Below are 27441 nucleotides of genomic sequence, written 5' to 3'. Positions count from 1 at the left end.
TTGTTGTTTGACTTGCATCCCACTGGGATTTTTGCACACAGCGTTGGTGTACGGTGCTTTTTCTGCAATATTTTGCTGTCTTTTCTTCGATTTTCTGTTTTCACATAGTCACGTAGTCACTTTAAGATGTTTTCTTGTTCATGTTTTTGTTTTTTGTTTGTTGCAGTTGCACCCGATTCAAGAGCCGAATTGTTCACAGGGCTATACCTAATAAATGAAACTGAAACTGAAAACTGGTGCTTCCCTTCCGCATCTCGCCCTTCCTCTTCCCATGTGGATTTTCTCTCGTCTTACGGAGCGCGTGTCGCCCCCCACCCCCCCTTCTAGCCGTCTGAGCCGCTTTTCTCTCTCGTGTCTGAGACGGGGAAGACCGACCCCTAATTCCACATTCCTCATCTATTCATCTCTAAATTTTGCATTCCCATTTCTGCAATTTGTTCCTCTTCGTTCGAAGTCGAACGTAACCACGGCAGCGTGTTACGCGGCGCATCGTGGTGTTGCGCGTGCTGATTATAACGATTCAAATTTATAATGCACATTCCATCCTAGGCTCCCAATGCGCAATGCACGAAAAGTAGGAAAGCAAAACGGAACCCGGGGCAACCGACTAAACCGAAGAGGGACGGCTCAGTTTAAAGAGATGATCCCATGCGGTCGGCATCTCGTTTCATTCGTGCGTCGGTAATCCCGCCGCAGTGGGGAAGGTGCGGATTGTCGTGTGCGTCAACAACCACGGCGTCTTCGAGCTTCTCGCCAAGCGGCCAGTCCTCCCGTGCCAGCGATGGTGAGCTCCGAATGGATCTCTCGCGCGTGCGCCGACACAATTACTGCGTGCGTCCTGAACGTGCACGCGTCCTGAACATGGGCAGCAATTAAGCTGAAGCGAGTTCAGAAATCTGACAGCGCCAACAAAAATAACACCCGGCCAGCAATGCCCATGGGTCCCGCTACTACGTATCGCCCACCCACCCAGCCACCCGGCCAGCTCATGAATATTTTAATTTTTTTATTAATCTGCGAGCCCATCGCTTTGTAAATTCGTCCATCCATCAAGTCGGCACACGGCCGCCCTCTTAACTGTGAAGCATTCTTTCCAGAGCTCCCTCCTCCTTAGGTCGCGTCCCATTTGCCGGGCGGTGCCAGGCGAAGGAGCAGATCACCCGTGCTGCCTCATGCGTCCGCCGGGAACGATGTCCGAGGTTTTGCCCCGCGTGCTCGGAGAATCCAGTTGTCAAGTGAAACGTTGGACTTCGTGCTGGGCAAAGCTCGGTAACAACCGGAAAACACGTCCGAGGGATATTTGGCTCTCTGGAGATGTTCACTTAAAAAACAAAAAAAAACCTGGGTGCCTTCTTCAACAAATGAAGAACAGAAAATTCGGTTTCACTCCACACACGTGAACTGGGGGAGCTTCTTCGGCAGATTAATTCAGTTGCCAAAAAATGTCCCATACAACGGTGGTGCCAAAAGCCGACAGGCTGTGGAACGTCACCCAATGCATTTGTTTTAAGACCGAAGCAGAAGGATCTCTCCACAACTCTGCCTGTCCGCCTGATGATGATGGTCGTGATCACTGGTGAAACGTCCTACTCAGATTGTAAATGTGGTGGGTTTACTCTCCAACAACACTGGCGTGCTGTGCTAGCAACTAATTGGCACGTTCTGTTCACGTGACAAACCTTACTAATTGGCTGTGTCGGGTGGTGGCGGGTTTAACGACACATTTATATTTACGCGATCTAACCCACAAACCTCTATTAAGCGTTTGTTTATGCGCACGCGGAGACACAGAGCGACAGCTCCGTTACATTTTACATTTTTGCCCCATATAGTAAAAAATAAAAACACGGCAGGTTGACCTCAGCCCAGCACTTGGGGTCACAAGGAGCTCACCACGAAGGTCTTCTGATAGGCGGTGATGTTTTTCCAGAAGACGGACTCCTCCTCCTCGGTCTCCTCCGCCTTCTTTGGCTGCTTCAGCCGCCTCCTCTTCTTGGGGGTCCCCTCGGTCTGGTCCTCCCCTTCCGTCTTCTCGCCGTTTTCCTTGCTGTGACGAGCAAGAACATCTTAAATTAAACAAATCCCCCCAAAAATGTCCTTTTGATTGTATTCCTCCCTTTCAAGATGAAATGACGCGGAAATGAGAAAGACGTTTGCAGCCGTGACGCTCGTGAGTTTCCGCACGGTCACGGCCAACCACAGACAAGCGGGAAGCCGGCCGGAACCGGCTCTGACGATTGTCCAAGTTCTGTGGTCCTATATCGGGATGAGCGTTTTTAGGTGTGGAAGGCGGTGGGGGGGAGGGTGACACTCAACCCCCCGTATAGGTGGAAACTGATGGAAATCAATCCACTTGCTAAACTGCCTTCATACCCTGGCAAGGAGTGAGATGGGCGACCTCCATGGAGTCTACACACGGGTGACGCGTGGGGTCTACACACAGGTGACGTGTGGGGTCTACACACAGGTGACGTGTGGGGTCTACACACAGGTGACGCGTGGGGTCTACACACGGGTGACGTGTGGGGTCTACACACAGGTGACGTGTGGGGTCTACACACAGGTGACGTGTGGGGTCTACACACAGGTGACGTGTGGGGTCTACACACAGGTGACGTGTGGAGTCTACACACAGGTGACGCGTGGGGTCTATACACGGGCGACGTGTGGGGTCTACACACAGGTGACGTGTGGGGTCTACACACGGGTGACGTGTGGGGTCTACACACGGGTGACGTGTGGGGTCTACACACGGGTGACGTGTGGGGTCTACACACGGGTGACGTGTGGGGTCTACACACGGGTGACGTGTGGAGTCTACACACAGGTGACGTGTGGGGTCTACACACAGGTGATGTGTGGGGTCTACACACAGGTGACGTGTGGGGTCTACACACAGGTGACGTGTGGGGTCTACACACAGGTGACGTGTGGGGTCTACACACAGGTGACGTGTGGGGTCTATACACGGGCGATGTGTGGGGTCTACACACAGGTGACGTGTGGGGTCTACACACGGGTGACGTGTGGGGTCTACACACGGGTGCCGTGTGGGGTCTACACACAGGTGACGTGTGGGGTCTACACACAGGTGACGCGTGGGGTCTATACACGGGTGAGGTGTGGGGTCTACACACAGGTGACGTGTGGGGTCTACACACAGGTGACGTGTGGGGTCTACACACAGGTGACGTGTGGGGTCTACACACGGGTGAGGTGTGGGGTCTACACACGGGTGACGTGTGGGGTCTACACACAGGTGACGTGTGGGGTCTACACACAGGTGACGTGTGGGGTCTACACACAGGTGACGTGTGGGGTCTACACACAGGTGACGTGTGGAGTCTACACACAGGTGACGCGTGGGGTCTATACACGGGCGACGTGTGGGGTCTACACACAGGTGACGTGTGGGGTCTACACACGGGTGACGTGTGGGGTCTACACACGGGTGACGTGTGGGGTCTACACACGGGTGACGTGTGGGGTCTACACACGGGTGACGTGTGGGGTCTACACACGGGTGACGTGTGGAGTCTACACACAGGTGACGTGTGGGGTCTACACACAGGTGATGTGTGGGGTCTACACACAGGTGACGTGTGGGGTCTACACACAGGTGACGTGTGGGGTCTACACACAGGTGACGTGTGGGGTCTACACACAGGTGACGTGTGGGGTCTATACACGGGCGATGTGTGGGGTCTACACACAGGTGACGTGTGGGGTCTACACACGGGTGACGTGTGGGGTCTACACACAGGTGACGTGTGGGGTCTACACACGGGTGACGTGTGGGGTCTACACACGGGTGACGTGTGGGGTCTACACACGGGTGACGTGTGGGGTCTACACACGGGTGACGTGTGGGGTCTACACACGGGTGCCGTGTGGGGTCTACACACAGGTGACGTGTGGGGTCTACACACAGGTGACGCGTGGGGTCTATACACGGGTGAGGTGTGGGGTCTACACACAGGTGACGTGTGGGGTCTACACACAGGTGACGTGTGGGGTCTACACACAGGTGACGTGTGGGGTCTACACACGGGTGAGGTGTGGGGTCTACACACGGGTGACGTGTGGGGTCTACACACAGGTGACATGTGGGGTCTACACACAGGTGACGTGTGGGGTCTACACACAGGTGACGCGTGGGGTCTATACACGGGTGACGTGTCGATGATTTAGTCGAGGGATGAGAGAGAGAATCCTTACTCTGCCTTCTCGGGCTCCACGCTGGGCTCCAGGGTGCGCGCCTTCTTCACCGCCTTGTGAAGAGGGGACAGCAAGAGAGCGAAATCCAACGCTTAGCGAGCGACCGCTCGAACACAAACCGCTACGCGCACTCGCGCTAAAGGCAATTGGCCCCACGCACACGTACACGCACACGCACGTACACACAAGTACATGCACGTACGTTACACACGTGCACCTACAGACACACAATAACATGCACGTACACGCACGTACACGCACGCACACGGACGCGTAAATACAAAGCTCGTGAAATGTTTCGCCCCCAATTTCAGTCCCCATTGCAGTCGTCGTCGAGACGAAGAACCCGCTGGAACTCTGGCACAGCGGCGCATCGCCCCCCGTGTTAGCGAACGGTCTGCGGAAGGAGACGTCACAGAACTGCTTCCGAGACCTCTTCAAGCGACCTCTTCTCCCGTGTGCTGCAGTACCGAGGTTGCCCTTCGTCGCATGCCAGCATGGAGTCAAGTGAACCTATTACCTCGGTCCAGTGCAGCTCGGTGCTATGACACCAACACGATGGTCATCATCATCAGTCATCCATCATCATCATCATCATCAATCATGAGCATCAGAATCTTTATTTAGAATGGAGGAATCCAATGAGCTGTTAAACTCTTTTTCAGAGATATCCAGTATGGGCGGGTCAATCAATCAACTTCAATCATCTTTTATCATCTTTTATCATCATCCATCAGCAATCGTTATGATAAAAAAAATCATCATCAATCATTCATCATCTTCAATCATTATCAATAATTATGATCAACAATCATTATCAATCATTATCCATCATCTTCAATCAACAACTTCAATCATCATCAATCATTATTATCAACAATAATTTTCAATCATCATCGATCACCATGATCAACAATCATAATCAATCGTCATCCATCACCTTCAATCATCGACTTCAATCATCAACTTCAATCATCATCAATCATTATAATCAACAATCATTTTCAATCACCATCATCATCCATCATCATCAATCATCATCGGTCACCATGATCAACAATCATCATCAATCGTCATCCATCACCTTCAGCCACCCATCAGCCGCTACGACTCAACTCCGCGCTCCCTTCACCTTGAACGTCTTCATGATGTCGGCGGGCGACGCGCTCGCGCCGCCGGAGGCCGGCTCGGCAGTGTCGCCCGCCCCCAGCCCGGACTCCTTCTTCAGGTCCACGTTGAAGATGTCCACTGACAGGTCGGCCTGGTCGTCGGCCGCCGTCAGGTCCATGAGGTCCTGCGTGGCCTCCTCCTCCTCCTCCTCGTTCTGCTCCACCTCGGCCGCCTCCCGGCGAACGTCATCCTGCGTCGGGTCGGGCATGCCGGCCAGGATGTCCGTCACGGTCATCTTCTTGACGCCCTCGACGAGGTTGTCGCCGAAGACGCTGCCCGTGACAATGCGGACGAAGCCGTGCCCCACGCTGTAGAGGACGCTGAAGAGGGTCACGACGGAGGTGGTGGAGAACGCGGCGACTGACGAGCCCATCTCCCTGAAGGTCATCTTCATCAGCTTCCTCAGCTGCCGCTTGATGTTCCAGGGCGAGACGATCCACAGCGCGGTCAAGACGTGCCCCACGGCGGTGCCCGCCGCCGACCTGAAGAAGCCCAGGGAGAAGATGCCGTGGTCTTCCATCTCCCCGTCCACGCTCTCCTTTTCCGCCTCCTCGCCCTCCGCCTCTTCCCCGTCCTCCTCGTCCTGCTCCGAGATGTCGGCCGCGATCTGCATCTCGAAGATGGTGTCCTCGCAGAAGTTGACGAACATCTCCATCTTCTCCTTCTCACCGCCCATGTTCACCACGTCGAAGATGAACTGCCGCTTCGACTCCTTCACCTGGGGCATCTCCCACTGGTTGCGGCTCGACTCCGAGATCTCGAAGTACACACGCTCGATGCGCTTGCCGCTGCCGAGGATCTCAATGCGGCCAAGGTAGGGCGTGAAGTAGTTGAGGAGGCTCTCCGACTTCTCCAGGAAGTTGTGCAGGCGCACGTCGTTGGGCATGTGCTCCGAGAGGCTGGTGAGCAGCACGGCGAGGTTGAAGCCGATGTCCTTGGCCGGCTCGTGGAAGCGATCGGCAAACTCCTCGTAGTCCAGCATCTCGTTCTCATCGATCTCACCGCACGACAGCAGGAAGCGGACCTCCGAGGGGCTGTAGGCCTTCTGGCAGTCCATGGCCTTCTGGAAGTCGCGCTTGGAGATGCGCCCCTTCCGCTCGGGGTCGTAGTCGCGGAAGGCGTCCGAGGAGACGATCTCCTTGAGGCGCAGGAACATGTCGAAGAACTTGATGATCATCTCGACGTTGTTGGACGACTCCACCAGCATGTCCACCATCTGCTTGCCGATCATCCCATTGACGACGTTACCTGAATGCAAAGTGATCGTTTGAGGGGGTGAAGGGAGGGGTGAGGTTACACAACTTGGTACCGATTTTATTGACCCCTTTGTGGATAATGGGCTGAGTCAACTCCACGCGAAAGCGCCCTGAAATTTTCCTCCTCTGGAATAACTCGTGAAAAAAACTTTTACCTGGAGACAGCGTGATGAAGTATGGTCAAAAGCTCCGATGACCGTGGAGGCATTGGGGAGGCATTAATCGATCCGCGGACTGAGAATGGATGGAATGGATGGAGCGGATCTCACGTTTACAACAAAGTCAATTAATATTGAGATAACTTTTGATGAATCTTTCGATTGAAAATGACACTGCAATGACTGTAAAATTATCTCAAGTTCAGCAGAATGAGCAGAATGCAGCTGAGTACAAAATTCTAAATGCCAGCGTTTAAAATTAACCAAAGTATATGGGCAACTAATCTTCAACGCAATACAGACAAGAACCAAGAGATCAATCTGTTTGCTCAAGAGTCTTGGCTCTGGGTTACTGATGGCAATTTTACATTCCAATGGTGGGGGCGGGGGGGGGGCACCAGGATACCCCCAAAACAACCCTTGTCCCAGTAATCAACGGCGGTTACGCTAGAAAAACGCTCGTGAAAAACGACGTCTTTGAAACACGGCTCTCTCCTGTTAAGACCCGTGAACGACAACGGCAAAAAAAACCCAACCAACCTTCCAGCATGGACAGCAGCATGACAATCATGTCCTTCTGCAGGTCCAGCAGCTGCTTCAGCAACTCAATTTGCGCCGAGTCCTGCAAGAGTCGCAGCGCAAACACACAGGCCCGCATGTGGTCGCTGGACAAGCGAAACATCCGTCCGTCTACCTTTTGCACATAAATAAGCGGACGGTAACGGGATGTGCAATCGGCGCACTTTTATTCATTTGTTGAAGTCGAGGAGCAGATATATGCGAAGAAGGGCAACTGTCCGCTAAATTGTTTTGCTATTGTGATGCCAATGGTTATCTTTGCGCCACGGTGGCGAAATGTCAACTACCTCGCCTGGTATACAGGAGGTCGTGGGTTCGATCCCCATGCCTGTTGTATATTTGGAGTTGGCGTGTCTCTCTCCTCGTGGTCGTGTGGATATCTCTCCGGGTCCTCCATTTTTTCCCTCCACATTTAGAATCAATATCACGCGTTTTAGAGTATTCGGCTGCTATACATTTCCACGTGACGATAAGCCGCTTCGTTGAGCTATCATTTGTGTGGCCAGGTCGCTTGTGAAAATGAGCTCACCTGGTAAAATAAAAATTAGTTGGAGTTCTTACACAAACATCCACACGGTGTCCTCATGATCTGGGAATATGTCGACAGTGGAATATAGAAGATGACGCAATACAATAGTACATTTTTTGTGATGGCATACTCTACACCAGCGGTCGGAAAACCTGCCGCTCCGGATCCACACGCGGTGGCTCTTTAAGGACTGCTGATTCGTGACAGTTATTTATTAAGGACCCACCGTCTCGTATCCACCACTTGCACTGCGGCTTTTGAATTATTCAGTTTTTTTCTTTACCGAATTTGACAACTAAAAAATGGATCTCCTTCTCATTGCGGCCGCTGACCCCCCCTGCTCTACACCGATTAAAAACCAACGTACATCGTGTCCATATTCGATAGTACACACAGTGACGCCGTGGCTTCGATTACCGAATTACGCGTCAAGATTCGGCAAGATGTCAGAGTCGAGTGTTTTTCCATTGCAGAGTGGGTGATTTGTCTACGTTTGGCGGGCACCCCCCCTCCTCCCTCAGAATTCGAGGTACTGAGCTGCACACCTCCTACCCGCCACGAAGCCCCGGTGTGTGTCAAACCAGACACTGGGCAAAGGAAAGGACATGCGTGAGTGTCCGTTCACAATGTTCAACATCTATTCATTGATTCACTGCACTCATTCAGTGCTCTTTATTAACACAATTCTTCACACAATGGCCAGCGTTAACTTTTTGGGGTGTTTTTTTTCATTCAACCGCCATGAAACACACGACCACTTACCCACGACGTTAAACTCAACCGGTTAAGCAATTAAAATTTGCGGTCGTGAAATTGACCCTGAAAGAGGGACGTCGTTAATTCTGCGTCGTGCGTGTTGCAGTCGTTGCCGTTAGATTCTATTTTGTGCAAACGCTCGACACGGCTCCTCAAAAATGCCAGCCTGCGCGCCTCCTCATCAGCCACTCTCTTCGACGTTAACAATCAATGTCCCCCCCCCCCCGCTCGATCCGAACAATCGTTGGAGGGGCACCCGGAGATCGACAACCCAGGGGGAATTGCTAATGCCAGATGGTGAGACGCCGCGAGACGCTCGGAGGTCGGACGTCGAATGTGCAACGTGGAAGGAATTGAGCAAGAGGAAGGGAGGGATGGCGGGGACGTTGGTGGCTTCGACGTCATGACCTCTCGACCTTGGCCAGCGCAACGGAAAGTACGGTACAACGTCGCGTATCCGAGTCCCTGGGGACTGAGGAGCAGGTGGATATGTGTAGTGGTCGGATATGCGGACGTCTATATCAGATGGCGGTTACACCGTCGTCACGCACGCGAACACAAAGTGCAAGCTGCTTCAAACGTGGGGAAATGCTTCAGTGCGCTGTATAAATCGGCACATCCACGTGAGATTAAGAGCACATGGCTGCGTGTGAAATGGTCGGTTATGTGAAGACCCAGGGAAAACGAGAGGTACGCCGGGCACAAACACTGCACTTGGGCCGGGGGTGGTTAATTGGTCAGGGGGGATATGCGACGGGCAGAGATGGTGACGGTGCAGTGTAATTATCATGAAATTAGTGAAATTGTGTGCTTGTTGTTCTGCATCTACATCAGCCATACGGGATAATAAGAAGTGTAATTATAATCAGCAATTGCAGTGCCTTCAAAAACACTGGGCCATTGTGACATGTGTTCTTTGATATGTTCTTCTTGCCAGAGTCTCCTCTCTGCTGTTTACACATGCAATTAATGCTCCCCGACGCGTACCTAAAGACGATCCCAGTTTCAAAGGCGCTATCTCTGCGCATGGAGATCTGGAAGCCAATTGAAGAGGTAATTACTGCGGTCGAAATTGTGGTTACAGAGCAACAACAAAAAACCGTGGCTTCCATTCCAATTAACGGTATCAGAAAGCTCATCCGCCACCGGGGGAAAAAAAATGCGCGACAGTGGCGGAAAGCTACGGAGGGGAAGGGACTGGCGTCTGTCTGTGCCGCGTTCCGCTACCTTGGAACCAATCCTTCATGAGTCGCGGGGGGAAAAAAATAAAATATCGACTGTCCTCCCCGCTCACACGACCGATGATCGTGACGACGAAAGTGAAAGTGCTTTCCCCCGCTCAAACGAGCACGGGGGCAGCAGCGCCCGTGTCCTCTTTACGGCCATCAGCCAATGGTGGAAATTCCACATTCATATGGCGGCGGGCAGGTCCATCCATTGGACAACCAGCACGATGGTGATGGAGGCATTCGGTAATTAGCACGCGGAACTCGTCTGAAGATTGGGAAGAGGGGCCTCCTCCCCCCCCCCCCCCCACCGTTGAGGGAGGCACGCAGACAGAGCGTTGGGAAGCGCCGTGCTAAAATGAACCTCGGACGCCGGTTAGTGAAGGGCAAAGTGTGAGTGAAGAAAAACCGCAGAGTCAAGTCACACTGACAAGGCACGGAGCCTATTGTGAGGCACGACGGAAGGCTCTTGGCCAGCTCGGTTGCAAATCCAAACATCACCGGGGGGGGGGGGGGGTGGGAGCCAAGGAAAGAGAGGACAAGAAGTGGGGAAACATTTGCACGAAACATTTGCACCAAAACCGCAAGCTGACGTCAGGCTGTTTGCGGGTGAAATCAGACGTAGCGTTAAAACGCTAATACGGCTTCTTCATTCATTCAGACCCCATTACGTGAGCGTAGGTCACGGGACCGTTTAAAAACAATCGAAATCGGGTTCGTAATTTAGAATGGCCAAGAGGAGTCGTGGCGCGGATGATTGACGACGTTCTACGTTGGACGTCGATGCTGCTGCTGCTGCTGAGGCAAGTCGGGGGCTGTGGTAGCGACGATATTGTGAATGTCCGAGACGCCGCTGCTGGTGAACGAGCGGAGCGCGTGCATTGCTGAATGACGCGTTCCGTGGTTTTTGGCTGATAGTCACAGTCGCACGGGGTGGACAGTAGGGACGGTGGGGTGTGTGGGCGGTGGGGGGGGGCTGCACCTGCCGTGCGATGTTCTGATGCATCAGCCAATGAGCATAAATGTTGGTCAACTCTCAACGGTTAACAGAAGATACGTATCGCAGCGCTGAAGTTGAACTCGAATGCAATGGGTTGTCAATGGCCTGAATGCACGTTGGGTGTGTGTACCTGATTTTCAGATAAATCAGAAAAATACAACATGTGAGAGATTCTATCTCTCCAGTGAACAAGGGCCGTTGCTTGGAATGTACCTTATTTTAGATGTTTTAACCCTTTCAATCATTAGATCAATCTATCCAAAAAATGTAATGCACCATATTCAGCAAAAAAGCTGATACAGTAGCGCGGAATGGCACATACAAACATTTTAACAAAAAAATTAACTAAACGGAAGAGAAAATAAATGCTCTTTGTCCGGCCTTAAAAGCACCGATCATCAAGGCCGAGCGGACTTCAGTTGGCAGTGTAGGCCTATGGCGCATGAGTGTGGGTTTCGTGATGGTACGTATGGGTGGGATGGTATCACTCAGAGAGCGTGGTGTTTTCCACAAGCTTGCCGAGCCTCGGTTATCATTTGCACGGGATTTTATTGATTTGTTTTTGGCCCCTCCCAGGAACTCCCATTATTTCCTTTCTCCCAAGCAGTAACAAAAATAAACTGTATTAAATAACGATTCGTCCAAGCATCCGAAGCGAACAAAAAAAAAAGCTTTCTAGGATTCAAATGGCTAAAATAGCCCTCTCTGGGAACACTCGTCTGATATTTATGACGCACGCTTCAGAGACTCCTGACGTCAGAGTGCGATTGGGGTGCCGGGGTCAGGTAAGGGGGGGGACCCTCTCCATTAAGGCGGGTCAAGGGTAAGGGGAGGGAAGAAGCGGCAGGCAGACAGGCAGGCAGGCAGGCGGGCGGGCGGGCGGACAGGCGGGCGGAACGGGCAAGCATGTATCCCTTACATGAATACGAAAGCCCGTCCGAATGTCGTGAATCTGGCACAGAGAGAAAGAACCAAACACAGAAAGGTGGAGAAAAGAAAAGAAAAACGAAAGAGAGAAAAAAGCGACACAAAAAAAGCCCTGAGACATTGTCATGCGCACACCGCGCTACAGCAGCGACATCCCACCGAACACTGCGAGGCATTTTCAAGGCAAGGCTGGAGCCGGAGGGTGGAGTTGTTTTCGGAGTGCAAAGGTCGCCGCCGCCACGGGTGCGGCAGCGTCGCCACGTTAGCCGTTTGCGTGGCGAGCAAATCAAGAGATTTGTGGGGGCCGATCGGAGGGCTTTATTTTGCGTTCGCTGACCTCCACCGAACGCCGCTTACATTTTTCGAACGCGCAATCGCATTGCGCGTTTCCGTCAACCAGGATGGGTTAAACAATGCAATTATGAGCAGAACACCCTGCTGTCTCCACACACGTGCTAAATATATTTGTTTAGTCCGTCAGCCTATTTATTGGATTTTCAGACTAATATTATGAACAAATGCTGATTGATAATATTGGTCTGGATAGCTAATAGGCTTATGAATTAAACATTGCTTTTTGTGCGTGGAGGCAGAGAATGGAGTGCTGCATATATGCACTTTGCACATACGTAGCAAATTTATATTTATATTAATTCTTTTAAAATGTCGACAAACTTTTTGTCACATTTAAAGAAGTTTCATAACTTTTGACAGATTTGTGATTTTGGAGCTCATCAGTAAACCATAGTTGCTTTCTTGATTGCCAAAATGTTTGCTTGGATGTAATAGGCAAGAGCCGACGTGTAAATCTAATTGTTTTTGCTGAAACACTGACCTATATTGGGATACATGGAATACACCGTATGTATGTATATGAAATATGCCTTAGAGCAGTGGTTCTTAACCTTTACTGCAGCCTTACACCCCTTTCATTCTCAATCGTTAAAATGCTTAAAATGTAATACATAGGTTTGATGAAACAAAGTAGTTGTACTTACGTGCCCTTCCTTACTTTGTGTTTCAATGATTTACCTTTTAAACAAATCTGGCCATGTCTTGCACCCTACATCCCCCCAGGTTAAGAACCACTGCCTTAGAGGAAAGGCATATAAGATCAAGATGCTACCCATTAGACAGATTGAAACACTCACAGATCGGTGTCTCCGTGTTCATTCACAATGATGACGAATGGATGATTGTCGACAATGACTATGGATGTCATAGGTCATTCATAAATGTCCACGGCCAGTATCTTGATGACGAGTGATCGGTTCAGTTGCCTTGTAAAATCACCACATGTTCATTCATTTCCATAAATAAGTCAGCAAAAATAGACCATATCGAAGCAGATCAAATTCAGCAAGAGCCCTTTTATCAAATAACGCTGCTTTTAGGGTACTGAAATATGCACATCTTCAAACACAACCTCATTAAAATCTTGAACATAGCAGTTTTAATGACGCATGAGCATAAATTACTGAACGTTTCTGCCTTGAAAAAATAAAATCTATGATCAAATGAGCATTGCATAGCCCTCTGATAGCTCTGAGTCAGGAGCAGAAATTCCACATTCCCATGACGGTGTGTCTGTCTCTCCACGGAACAACAGCTGTTCACTTCCTACAAAGTGGCACTCGTTTTTTTTCTGTAGTCCCAAATCATAAAAATAGTAACAAAATTGTTCTATTTTTTATACGCAGCTGCGTCACGCGTGCAAATTGCATCTCAAACAAAAAAATCCGTAGACTTTGTAACGCGCGCAGCTTTTCGCGCAGAGGTACGGGATGGCACAGGCAACCGGGGAAAGGAAGCCAGGACTAGTGCGAGCAATGTGCCGGAGCTTGGTGAATCTGAATTGGAAAAGTATGGCCATCCCACATATAAAAATACGGGAAGATGGGTTGAAATATCTGAAATATCTGGTTGGGCTTTTCCTGGGGGGGCACAGCGCTCAACTAGCAATTGGAAGCTTCCGCGAATTACATACTGGTCAAGGAGGCAACTTAGCCCGGGGTTCGATAATAATATTACCACACTGCTCGAGATCCTGAGTTTGAATCCTGACAGGAGCCCCGTGATTCAACGAAATTCAACTGGGTTCTCAAGTGCGGCGAGCTGATGATGGTCCCAGCCCAGTGGCATGTCGAACATTCCTCTCGGTGGCGGAGTGGGGGTTGAAAAGTGCTGCCCTCTAGCACGTGGACTTGAGGTCAATTAAATGAAGTTCGGAAGAAGTTCTGCAACATCTGCTTCCATGAACCACTCTCTGACACGAAGGGATGCAGCGCTCTGCGAGAAACCCGAACGGATACGTCGTCCCATCACAATGGGGATAAACATGAGGATTTTTTTTGTATATAAATAAATCTAAATGGTGGCCCAATTAGAACTTTATTGGGAAGTCAACAACGAGTGTTCCGTAGCCGCTGGCCGTCACCATCTACACGTGGGATTTCAACTCCTGTCTCAGCTCCGCCAACAGTAATTAGCGGAGGGCAATGCATGGATCAATCACGTGGGCCGTTATTATGTTGGCTCTAGAACAACAATAACAACTGTTTGCACGTTACAGCTGCTGCTAACAGTCCCAAAAGCAGCTCTCTCCCCCTCCTGGTGCCAACTTTTCGCAGGGTCGTGAGCGGATTGACGCCCCACTCCCCACCTCCTCCGGCCGGCAGACCCGGTGGGGAGAGGGGGGGGTGTGGGATGTGCTCAATCTTTAGACTCGAGACTCCAATGTGCACCGGGTGGGGGGTGGGGGGGGTTGCGGACGACCGCATCACGGATCGTGGGAAATCGCGCAAGCACTTTCCCTCGACGAGCCGGGGCCATCAGCAGCTGTCCCGCATTTGGGATACTCTACCGCGCTATGAGAATCATTGCTTCCATGAACATACATGCATAGCGCCGACTGCGAGATGTCACGCTTTTGGATACTCTACCACGCTACGAGAACAGGGAATTAATCAAATTTCAAGGGAGCAAGACGTTTTCTTTCATTAATGTTGCTTTTTTTTATACGTGAAATATGAATGCCTTTCGAGTTATTGAATGCACTCTTAACGCAAGCACGCTTACATGGATGGCTACTGTGGACTATTATTGTATCCCGGGCAATATAAACGGGTGACACCACGGTTATTCGGGCGGCAGGTCACGCGCGGTGAATTAAGGCCAAGTTCGGGTGCTCCCCCCGATTCCTAGACATCTGGGCAGCGTGGAAGAGTAGGCCAAAAGCTACCCTACACAGACGTGCTCTGGCAGACCTCCCTCTAATGGGAGGCCCATCCGCCAACAGTGGCGTGAGCAAGCAATTGCAGGGCTGAATCTTTACCAGTACTTTTTTTTTTTACACGTGACTCTTTTTGTATGCAGTGCGAATGATTCTAGCTACCTGCGCCAGCTTCATCTGCATGTGGGCGAAGATGTGCAGGAAGCCCACGACGGCATCCCAAAGCCTGCTGTGAGCGAGGCTCTTCTGGTTTCCCGTGCACGGACCCTGCGGGAGGAGAATGGGAAGAGGCAGAGACAGACAAAGAGACACACGGACGGACAGACTGAAGGAACACACCGTCACCACCAGCCATGGTGCATCGCGCACTTTCAGATGCGCTTCTGCGACCGTCTGGAACGCTCTTCCTTCTGACATCAGGAAGCCACTGGAGCTATGCACTTTCAAACCTAGATTTAAAACTCATTCCTTGAGAACTGCTTCTTGTGTTTAGTTTGTTGTCCTTCCCGAGGCACCTCCGATTAGTATGGTTGGCTAAGAAGTTCAACATACATGGTCAATTCACCGCCAGATGAAGGCCTCACGCAAAATCGCCAACGCCTCGCACGATCCTGCGATGTTACTCATCCACTTAGCAACCACACACACGAGCCGATTTCATCGCTCCATCTCCTCGGTGGACGTAGGAAATTGAAATTATAAAAATAAACTATTATCATTTTAACAGGTAAGGCCCGCTGAGCTACATAGCTCTTTTTTAAAAATCGACCTGGCCACAAATTATAGTGGCTTATCACGCGGAGATATCTATCAGCCAAATACTCTAGGAGTGTATTTCTAAATGTGGATGGAAAAACCAGAGGGTTCCTGCAGCAAAATGCACGCAACCATGGGGGAAAACATGCAAACTCCAAATATACGGGTGTCAGGGTTGGGATCAAACCCACGACCTCCTGTATACGAGGCGAGGTAGTTAACATCTTGCCACCGTGGCGCCCCTTTGGGAGACACAAATACAATGGATAGCGAGTAACAGACAAATAGACGGGGTAAGAGGCACACAAACTGATAGAGAAATAGTGAGACGGCAGACATATACTGACCCCTACAGACACGCAAGCAGCCAGTAATAACCGCATCCTGCCCAAGCACACTTTACGAGTGAGGCATGAAGACAAATCGAAAGATAAATACAGCGTGAGGGAGACAGACAGAGGGAGATGGACAGCGATAAAGCGAGACGCCATGGAGGGTGAGGAGCAGGATGGAGGGGGTACTGAGAGAATGATTGAATGGGAAGGGAATAAACGAGAATGAATCTGGGAAAAGAGAGAAGGACGATGTTAAAGGGCGGAAATAATTGGATAACGGAGTCCAGGGGAGGGATTAGAGACGGGAGAGAAAATGCGGGAATATGGAACAGGGTAAGAGGGGGGAAAAAAACATACCAAACCCACAAATTAAGTGGGCCATTGCGTTTCAAGTGTCTCAATACATTTTTGGTCTTGTCAAACGGTCTCATTCCAGGCCTACAACCCAGCCCCATTACCGACCGTCAACAACTCATTGCCAGATTAACTCACTCGAGCAAGTGCGCACAACTCCGAACGGACACGTCGGAGCACACTGTTTGCGCGCGACGATTTAGCAGGAACACCGTTGTTGCGTTCTTCCTTCTAAAGCCACAAAAGTCAAAGATCCCCCGTGTAGCCTTAACAGACTGTTGGGGCAAGTGCTGTTAGCGAGCACCTATAAAGGCCCACACGGCACACGAGGGGGTGGGTGGCCAACACCACGCCCGGCCGCCTTTGTCTCCCCAGTGGCGATGTTTACACATCGCACCAGGTACTCATTTGAGGCTGAGTCGACCTAGGAGAGGCCCAGGACCGGTTCAGATAATCGTCACGGGTGTTTGCCATGAGCGGGAATCGAACCTGGGTCGCCAGGTTCGTAGCGCAGCGTCGCGCTAACCGCTACACCACCACTCCCAGCACAGAAGCGTACATACGCATAGTGATTGTCTGTTCAAAGGTGTCCCACCGATGTCTACCCAGCCTGCTTGCTGGCTTCTCAACGGGGCGATTGAACGTTGAGAAAGTTACGGTTCCCCATATCGTTGTATGGATGCAGATTGGTTCGGAGATGAGTAGAGGCCTTTCAATTAAAATGTTGATTTCTCTATACTTTCTCCTTATTATGTCAGGCAGGTATCTATAAATGGATGGTATAAATTTTTGAATTATTATTAATAATTGCATATTACATGATAGAAATGCACATCAGAGAAAAGATCAAATTATACACTGCAGCAAAAATGTATTGCACAACGGGGGGGAGCTTCTCTCATCCACGTTCATCTGGGGGGTGATGTTCACGGATCCTATTAACCGGAATAAACACTCCTAACATATGCATGGGAAACCATGGAGCATAGGAGCCTTGCCACCCGCCACTTCTTGAGCGACTCCTCTTATCCGTGGAATGGGCGCAGATGAGGGGTGCTAATCGATAAATAAATATCGATGAAAAGGGACTTCTGCGGATGTATCACAACAACAAAAGATGCGGATAACAAAGCATGTGGACGATGTGGGCGCGGATACAAAGGTTGCACAGCTGCATTAAATAACCGTCGAAGATTTAAAGCTTTCGTGACTGCAGGAATTCATCTTCTTGATTCTTTCGGTAAAGTCACGTAGAAGGGAAATAATAAAATAATAAATAATAAAATTATTCTCACGACGTTTTGGCCACAACGCAAGCAGCCGTCCTCAGGTGAAGAACAGGTCTGTCGGAAAGACAGCGTCTGACGCTGTCTTGCGTTGTGGCCGAAACGTCGTGAGAATTATTTTATTATGTTTTATTTTTATTAATTTATTATTTCCCTTCTACGTGACTTTACCGAAAGAACCAAGAAGATGAACCGTCGAAGAGTTAACAAAACGGACAAGCAGACAACGTGTCTCATGCCTGGCGGGAATGATTTTCTTTTTCCTGTCGAATATTTAGATAATGTTGCGTGGTGTAAATGGTTTGAAAACTGAAATTAATTGCCGCCCATAATTCAATGGCTTTGGAATCAACTGGGTAAGCACCACCTGAAATTCACTCTCAAGCGAATGTCCTTCATACAAGCGAGGGTGGATTCATAAAAGCAGTGGATTGAAAATGGCTGTGTATCATAATCATCATCATTATTATTGTTGGTAAATACGCAAATGTATAGTCTGAGACAATTTGTTTTAAATATATATCCTTAACGTATACCAACAAAACCAGCCCTTGTCTGTGCAAAACAGATCCATTACTATGACGAATAGATTTCAAATCACATTTTTTTTTAATCGGTATATGTTTAATGGTTCTAAATATATATACAAATAAATGCGCATAGAATAATCTAGAGCCCAATGCATTCAAGTTTAGCAACAGCAGCAACCATCTTCATTACATGGATCATAAACTCCCTACACTACTTTTCGATTTAAAGCTTTCGTGACTGCAGGAATTCATCTTCTTGGTTCTTTCGGTAAAGTCACGTCGAAGGGAAGTAATAAAATAATAAAAATAAAACATAATAAAATAAAATAATTCTCACGACGTTTCCGCTACAACGCAAGCAGCCGTAGACGGCTTGTAGCCGAAACGTCGTGAGAATTATTTTATTTTATTATGTTTTATTTTTTTTATTTTATTACTTCCCTTCTACGTGACTTTACCGAAAGAACCAAGAAGATGAATCCCTACACTACTTTTTAGGAGCCTGTGTGTGTGTGCGTGATTGATTACTCCGAACTGCAGTCGCGAATGTTCAGGGCTGGTTCAAGCGCGTAAGGAGAGGTGTGAGTGTCTGTAAATGGGAAAAACAGTTCATTTACTCGAACCCCTTGCTGGGGGGGGGGAGGTGGAGGGGGGGGAGATTCAGGCGGAAAAAAAAAGTGCTGACTTGTTCAAATCTGAAATGGGAACGTGGCCCGTGTCAGGAATAACTGAGCCAGCATTGGCGAGAGCACTTGGTTGCAAACCCCAGTGCCCCCAATCGAGATTAAAGCAGCTTCTGAAAGTGTAGCGGGATCGTGGCGGCACTGAGCCCAGAGGATAATGGCTCAAAGTCACAGTGTAACCCCCGCTCTGACAACGAGCACTACTGAAATGCTCACTTAAGCAAGCGGTGGACAATTCCACAATTTTCAGGGTGCGTACGGCAGTAAACGACTGAAATAATAAAGCAATGCTGCGCAAAGAACGTCTTAGACCTGCAACACATTTCTCTTTCACTCTACCCGCGATCAGCAGGCACACTCCGTTACGCTTCCGCACACAGGTCACATGACAGATGTGACGTCACAGCTCACTTGCCGTGCAAAATATAAGCATTAATGCGCCCCCCTCCCCCCAAAAAAATACAAAAGTCTATTTTATAATGTTTGCATGGTGTACAGTCTGGAAAGTACCCACATGGCAAATTTAAAGTTTGTTGCATGTCAGGAAGTATGCTAAACATTTTGAACAGACACACATAATCACAAATTTCCCTTCTATATATATAGATATATGTATATTTGGAGCTCTCCACGTGATAAGCCACTTCGTTGAGCTATCATTTGTGGCCAGGTCGCTTCTGAAAAAAAGAGCTCTATACAACTCAGTGGGTCTTACATTGTAAAAAAAAAAAAACATTGCTTAGCTTAAATAGTGAGCTATCTGAACCGGTCCTGGGCCTCCCCTACGCTCGAACTCACCGTAAACGAGTGCATCGCCGTGTGTTCTGTGTAACCATTATCTCTCGGTGAAAGTTTCACCGCTGAGAGGGCAGCTCACCTGGATGTACTCAGTGATGGAGTTGAACACTTGCTTGGCCACCGCCATCGCCTTGGAGAAGTTTCTGCGTCCGTGATCGTCGATGATATCTTTGCCCGAGTAGTACCAATAGAAGTCGCTGATGGATTCCTGCGGAGACAATGACATGGGCAGGGAGAGGGGAGAGGACTCAGCGGAGGAAATGTCAGATATGACGCGTGTGTCATATTTAACATGGGGAGGAAAAAAAGAGTAGATTCTTCCACTCACTATGCAAGCAGTGGAAGAATCATTTCGATCGATGCGATTAATAATCTTTAGATTTCGAATTAAACTTGTATTATTTCGGTGAGGATGTACTCGTAGATTCAACATTCTTTTGGTAGGCATCTCCATTGCATTCATGTATGTTGAACTTCTTTCGCACCGTACGTAGGCAACTCCAGTGCTGAGCCAGGGGGTAAGATATTCCACACTTCCATGGCAGTGACGAGTCTCTCCGAAGGCGAGGACATCTACTTGACTATCCGCTGAAAAGGGTACTCATTTTATTGACACTGGAAGGGCGATATTCTGAGTTAATACGGACCAGGATGATAACATCCAAGCCTCCTGTTGGTGTATTCATTGCTGCAGCCACAGCGCCATGCAGCCACAGAAAGTCAGCCCTGAGCCAGTGGTGGACATTTAAAAATCCCATGGCAATAGCCAGGCTCTTCACAGGACAACCGCTGGATGACCTCCCACAAACCGACCCTCATTTCAGATTGCCCGCACAGACGTTGGATTGCATCGACCCCCTGGCCGGGAAGTGAACCCGTGACCTTTGCGATCGTGATGTTAGTGCTATAACCCACAGGAACATCCGGCCACTGTTATACGCTTTAAAAGCTGTTCTTTGTGGTCGCTCTGCGGGTACAATTGGCAGTCCGTGGATATAAACTGGCAGGGTTCAAGTCCGTGTCCGGGTCAACGCAGACCGACATAACGCGAAAAATACACCACGCACTGAGCAGTGACGAGTGGTCGTGCTGGCTTGTTTTGTTGCTATTGTTCCCATTTCCCGCTGTTCTCAACGACAATGTTAACGTCACCAAAGAGGAAATTGGATAGCAATATTGCGAGGGTTTTTTTCCCCCCAAAATTAACAGTTCCAAGAAGTAGACATAATCGTTTCTGATTTTTGTTCAAACGATCGTGGGTTTTTTTTTAATTTCTGAACCTTCACCATCTACATTCATTTACATGTGATTATTATTTTACTATTTGGACCATGGCTGCATCAAGGTACACGCGCTGCTCCTGCACGCATTTCATTCGTGCAGCTGGCAACACATTAACATCTCGCCACGGTGGCTAGGAGATGTTAACTACCTCGCCTGGTATACAGGAGGTCGTGTGGCTCAATCGCAACCCTGATGCCTGCTGTATATTTGGAGTGTGCGTGTCGCTCTCTCTTCGTGGTGGCGTGGATTTTTATTCAGGTCCTCCGGTTTTTGCCTCCGCTTTTAGAATCAACGTGTGCTTTGAGTATTTGACTGCTATACATTTCCACATGATAAGTCACGTATATACATCAGGAGACGATTGCTTGTGTTGCGATCGAAACGTCGTGATATTTTTCTTAATTTTTATTCTCTTTGTTTTCATTTTTATTTTTATGATTTGATTGTTATTATTTTTTTTTCTACCTACGTGACTTTACCGAAAGACCCAAAGAATATCAATTCCTGCAGTCACGAAAGCTTTAAGTCAGGACCGGGAAAGTTCCACAAATTGAGCAACCTCAGAGTGACCGTTTCAAATAGTCATCCCAATCATAAATATGGGATGGCATTTTGAAGGCAATTATCCACATCCTGAGACAAATGCACGAGCTTGAATTGCACCATCAGCGTCACCAGCGTCAATGGAGAACACCCAGTTTGTTATTCTCAGCGTGTCTTGACACCGTGGCTTTTTAAAATATTTACGAATGTCTCCCTCGTCAAGAAGAGGGGGGCAAATTATTACAACCAAACGTGGATTACAAGTCAACAAAAACAAAGTCACGCTGTGATTATACCGATGATTGCACACACATCTTCAGAGTGCGCGGGGACTGCGCGTCCACAAAATGCGCCTTCATCTGGGGGGATTACTGCACCGTCTGCCACGCTCACCCAACCGTACAAACTGAAAACATCTGGCGGCCGCAATGGCATTTGTGCGTAGCGCTACTGTGTTACGATTGATAACAAAATGTGGGAAAAAAACAATTAAGTCCACTCAATGTCAGATCGGTAATGTCAACCTCCACAGGTGTCATTAGGCGACCCTGTAATGTCATTTGCCACGGTTATTACACAGATGCCCTTTTGGGCTGACACTCTGGCTCGCCCTCAACGTAGCTCGCGCACTCCGCGTACACCTTGACGGACGCCGATGAAGCTAAGCAACAACGCGCGCACCGCCATCACGACCTACACAGCCGCCAAAACCCGCACATTGCCGTGCAGCAGTTTAGCACCAGCGTATATATGTGCCGCTGCGGAATGTACAACCCTCGTCACTAACACGTGCTTCACACTGTATACCCAAGCCAGCCAGGGGGCGAGGTGTGTCCTGAGAAGCCGTGTTGCTGTTTTTTTTTTCCATTGCATAACCCGAGCCGTGCCGCTGACATCGCGGGTGCACGCCCGCCCTAGGCCTACATGGCCCTGAGCCAGATTGATGGATTTTTGTTTCTTTTACCAGGTAAAGACCACTTAGCTTATTAGCGTCTTCTTCTTCGTCTTCAGTAAGTGACCTGGCTATCACAAATGATAGCTCAACGAAGTGGCTTTACCTTCCTGATCAACAGTTCCACCGAGCGTAGAACGACCATATTCTCATGGTTATATGACGCACACCATCCCCCCCACCCCCCGTCCTCTCCCCCATCGCCTCCTTCATTTTAGAGCGTAAGTTGGGGGTGCATCGTATTATGTGGAAAACTAAACTTGTTCTCCTTGCACGACGTGTTTGAGTTGTAGTTGCTCGAAATTATCCTCGGGAAGACGGTTCTCTATGGGCAATACATCACCACCACGAGGACAGGAGACTCCACCAGCTGTACGCAAATCGTCCTCCCGGAGACACCGCTCCCCGGTTTAAATCGGCACGTTCATAATCATCTCCTGGACGATAACTCTCTGAAAGAAATTGTATTCTCCCCGATTATAAAACAAGGACTGTTTTTAAAAATTACCCCAAGATTCGGGGGGGTGCAAATCCTACTTTCCGGATCATCCTCGCAATGCGGAGAGTTTGCGGTTGTACGTATCGGGGCAAAGACGGTGCACCCAACCAATCGCAACGGGCTTACCTGCAGCCTCAGCAGGTAGTCCACAGTGGCGATGACAATGTTGACCGTTGTGTTGTTGCCGACTTGGGTCCGCAGGTAGTCCTGGAAGTCTGTGTGGTGCGTCGACAGGTCGGAATATTCAACGCTCCCGAAGGCGTTTGACATCGGTAACTTTGATTGGCACGGTTGGCTACGTACGGTGCGAAGGAAGCACAACGTGCATGTGAGAGATGTCTGAATCGGTCTTCACTAAATTGTCAGGGGGTTGAAACGTGCCACCCCTCGTGGATATCAATAAAAGTTAAAGTGATTTCTTGCTCAAATGAGCATGGGGGTGGTGCTCATCATCCCATTTGCAGCCCTGAGCGAATGGTAGAAATTCCACATTACAATGGCAGGGGCGAGTCTATCCATACAACAATCACTGTTCACTTCCCCGGCAAAGTGGCATTCCTTTTTATCGACCCCAGAGGGATGATGGGCCGAGGGAACCCCCCAAACGGGATTTGAACTCACGATCTAACCCAAAAACTTTATTAGGAATAATATTGGTCGCGAAAGCCTACGTGTTAAACTCACGACCTTTCCGACTGCGGACCGCTCGCTCGACCGGCGAGCCACGAGGCTCATGTGAACAAAGTTTATTTGTCGTGAAACCAAACCACTTGGTAAGGGGCGGCACTTGGTAAGGGGCGGCACTTGGTAAGGGGCGGCACTTGGTAAGGAACGGCACTTGGTAAGGAACGGCACTTGGTAAGGAACGGCACTTGGTAAGGGGCGGCACTTGGTAAGGAGCGACACTTGGTAAGGAACGGCACTTGGTAAGGAACGGCACTTGGTAAGGGGCGGCACTTGGTAAGGAACGGCACTTGGTAAGGGGCGGCACTTGGTAAGGAACGGCACTTGGTAAGGGGCGGCACTTGGTAAGGAGCGACACTTGGTAAGGAACGGCACTTGGTAAGGGGCGGCACTTGGTAAGGAACGGCACTTGGTAAGGAACGGCACTTGGTGAGGGGCGGCACTTGGTAAGGAACGGCACTTGGTAAGAATGGCACTTGGTAAGGAACGGCACTTGGTAAGGAACGGCACTTGGTAAGAAACGGCACTTGGTAAGGAATGGCACTTGGTAAGGGGCGGCACTTGGTAAGGAACGGCACTTGGTAAGGAACGGCACTTGGTAAGAATGGCACTTGGTAAGGAACGGCACTTGGTAAGGAACGGCACTTGGTAAGGAACGGCACTTGGTAAGGAACGGCACTTGGTAATGGGCGGCACTTCGAAAGGAGCAGCACTTCGTAAAGGGGCGGCACTGTCACAGCGAAGCATTACCAGAGTTGTGACCCTCGCACAGAAGTTGTAGAAACCGGAAGAGGTCACAGGTGAAGCTGTCATCCTGCATGACCTTGTCACCTGTTAACACCAGCATCACGGTAAAGGACAGCAGCAGCGAAAAATAGTGTGCAGAATTATTACGCGCATTGTCATCATTCAACACATTGGGGTTCACTAAAATGTGGAGAGTTATGGAGAAGCATGATGCTAGCGATTGTCCGTGACCGTTTCACCTTTCCGAGGTGTTTATTTTCTCGCTCTGCCTCTTGTTGTCTCGCGAAAGCACCTTATTTAGACATTGTCCAAGAAATACGGAACAAGAGTGGGCAAATCCCTCTCTTTATTTTTACTTTTACTCTTAAGAGGGTGCACAACTTTAGTTGCAACGCAAATGCAACGGTGGGAGATGGCGGGCGCTTCATGCCCCCGAGGACTAATGCCAGATTGCGGGCACCGGGTCCCGGTCCCATGCCACCGTCGCGACCTTAAACATCGGCCGTTGTGGCCATAGGCGGAGCTTGGGGCCGCACACAAGCGGAGGTGGAAATGGGCCACCCGGTCACGAACGAATGCTTCTCTCCCGAAATATTTCTAGAAAATGTTTCAAACATGCGAGCGAAATGTCATCCCATCCAGCGTCGTTTGCGAGGGAGCATCGTCGCGAAACCGGATGAGAAATCTGTTTATTTATTTGCGTCTTGGAGAAGATGCGGGGTTGTTTACTTAGCGTTCTAATCGTCGTCCATGGGCCAGAAAATAATTTGGTACCACGTAAGGTAGCAAAACTTGATTGGTCGTACCGATGTCTTTATTTACATGGCCACGAAGCACGAACTATTTGATAACGCCACTTCTCTGTTTACTGTTGATGGCCTCATAAAGAAATTGGAACCGCTAGAGCTATGCTACCCTCAGGTGGTACCGACAAATGAGATATCTGGTTTGGCTGGGCTAATGCGCTCCAAACGCGGCACGTGGGAACACACGGCTAACGTCATTGCATGCGAAAAATTGTCATAGGTACCCCTCAAACCACTCACAGGGTTAAAATTTACATGTTTTCCCATTCTGACATTTTCCTACTATATTTTTGCGAAATTAACGTGCACTAAAGGACGGCGGATAACAAAAAAATATATATAAAATTCAAGATTCACGTAGGAAACAGATTTCTTGGGAATGGATGACATTTCACCGTATGTTGTTTGTTGTTGCCGCGGCTGTGGGAGGGTTTCAAGACACGATCGCGTGCATGTCGCCAGTTAGTGAAATCCATCCAAGTGCAGTAGCGGATGTGTGCAAAAGGGATTACGAGGATGGATGGAAGGAGTGACACTCTCCCAAGCACGGCCACAGCATGCATCGCGTTGCTTGCATCCGTTGATGATCATGCGAAAGCTCTGGGGTTGCCTGGACTGGGTGGAGACGGGGCAAAGCTAGAGATGGATTGACGAGCTCTTTGGTGGGGTTTTTTTTTTTTAAACATCATCCCAGGTTCGTGAGCTCCTGCAAACGTAACATTTCACGTTAGTTTTACGCAGAAGCGTACACAGCGGTAGGCGCTTCGTTGTAAATATATCCTGAGCACGCAATGAGTGAAGAAGGGCTGACCTCCTACCTGCTACACTATCGCACGAGGCATTTGAATGCATGAGATTACATTAGCTGTATTGATCATAAACCACATCATATTCTCCAGACCCACACGTGTATTGTTTAGCTCGGTAAATATTAAAAATAAGAGTACAGTACCTTTTTAAAAAATGCATACAGACAGTAGTTTTTTTTTTATTAAACTATAATTATAAATAAGTTTGGATCACAGAATGTTAAATGTATAACTTTATATGAAACCTGTAAATATTTTTCAAGTGATATACTTGCAACATTCCCACTACAAGCATGCATACATATACGGAATGTCAGCTGTTAAGTACTAATACATATTGCATATTTATCTTAACACAATGCAATCTCGATTTTAATTGAATAGTAACTAACATAGACTCCTACACGTAAATGTACGATAACCTTCAAATAGTCCTGAATTGTTTTAAGATGTAGATGAGTACCCATAACTTTACCCCACTGCATGCCATCTGCAGGCATGAAGGAAGTGAATTGCCAAAGGTATCGGCCCTGCTTTGGACCGGGTATTGAACCCAATACCGGTGTCTTGCGGGTCGATTATCACCTTCTATCAATCACCCCTTTTCTGCTCTCCCGTGAATGAGAGGGCAAGTTAATAAGAAACTGAATCGGTGTTCGATTGCTAATTTATTGACACATTATGTTTCTCCGTAATGCAATCGTGCGTTGCTACTTAAAAGAAATATACACGGTTTGCTCGATTGCTTTTTTATTACGTTCTTAAAATTAGCGCACGTTAAAGGCTGTTTTAACATCGGACTCAACAGAGCTATGTTATGACTGCAGGCCTATTTTTGTGATCTGCGTTACGCATTGGTCGCTCCTGTCCCAACATTTACCCTGGCTGCCGATACGAGCATTTCCCATAATTTTAATTGTATTTGTAATTAGAAAAAAAAAGATAATGAATGGGTAATTAATTGTGAACGGTATTCAAACAGTACATTCTAATTTAGAGCATTGGTTCAAATACTAGGAGACTATGGGCCGGTTTCTCCATTCAGCTGCCTGGCAGTTCACCGGCAAGGCTGAAAGGTGATGAAACAATGAATACTCTTTGGTTCTTTCGGTAAAGTCACGTAGGTAAAAAATAAAATAAAAATAAGAGATAAAAAGAGAAATAAAAAAGAATAAAAAAAAATAAAAAGTTAATTAAATCACGACGTTTCGATTGCAACACAAGCAATCGTCACACCTGATGACGATTGCAACACAAGCAATCATCACACTTGATGATGATTGCTTGTGTTGCAATCGAAACGTCGTGATTTAATTTACATTTT

At 48.8% G+C, this 27441-nt stretch overlaps 1 protein-coding gene across 1 annotated transcript in view; it reads right to left on the bottom strand.

Annotated features, from left to right (window-relative positions):
• The window catches only part of LOC144949015 (ryanodine receptor 2-like), a 260188-nt gene that overhangs the window by 73026 nt on the left and 159721 nt on the right, over positions 1-27441 (bottom strand). Inside the window, exons 88-96 of the mRNA XM_078878800.1 lie at positions 24506-24586; positions 23198-23286; positions 19873-20001; positions 15214-15318; positions 11812-11844; positions 7343-7424; positions 5351-6636; positions 4219-4271; positions 1894-2047 (exon numbers count right to left, since the gene is read on the bottom strand). Coding sequence (XP_078734926.1) covers positions 1894-2047; positions 4219-4271; positions 5351-6636; positions 7343-7424; positions 11812-11844; positions 15214-15318; positions 19873-20001; positions 23198-23286; positions 24506-24586 — 2012 coding nt within the window. The remainder of the gene's footprint in view (positions 1-1893; positions 2048-4218; positions 4272-5350; positions 6637-7342; positions 7425-11811; positions 11845-15213; positions 15319-19872; positions 20002-23197; positions 23287-24505; positions 24587-27441) is intronic.

This window comes from Lampetra fluviatilis, chromosome 52 (assembly GCF_964198595.1).
Source record: "Lampetra fluviatilis chromosome 52, kcLamFluv1.1, whole genome shotgun sequence".
Lineage (NCBI taxonomy): Eukaryota > Metazoa > Chordata > Hyperoartia > Petromyzontiformes > Petromyzontidae > Lampetra > Lampetra fluviatilis.
Note: the sequence above shows the minus strand (reverse complement) of the source record. Positions and strands in the feature narration are given on the sequence as shown.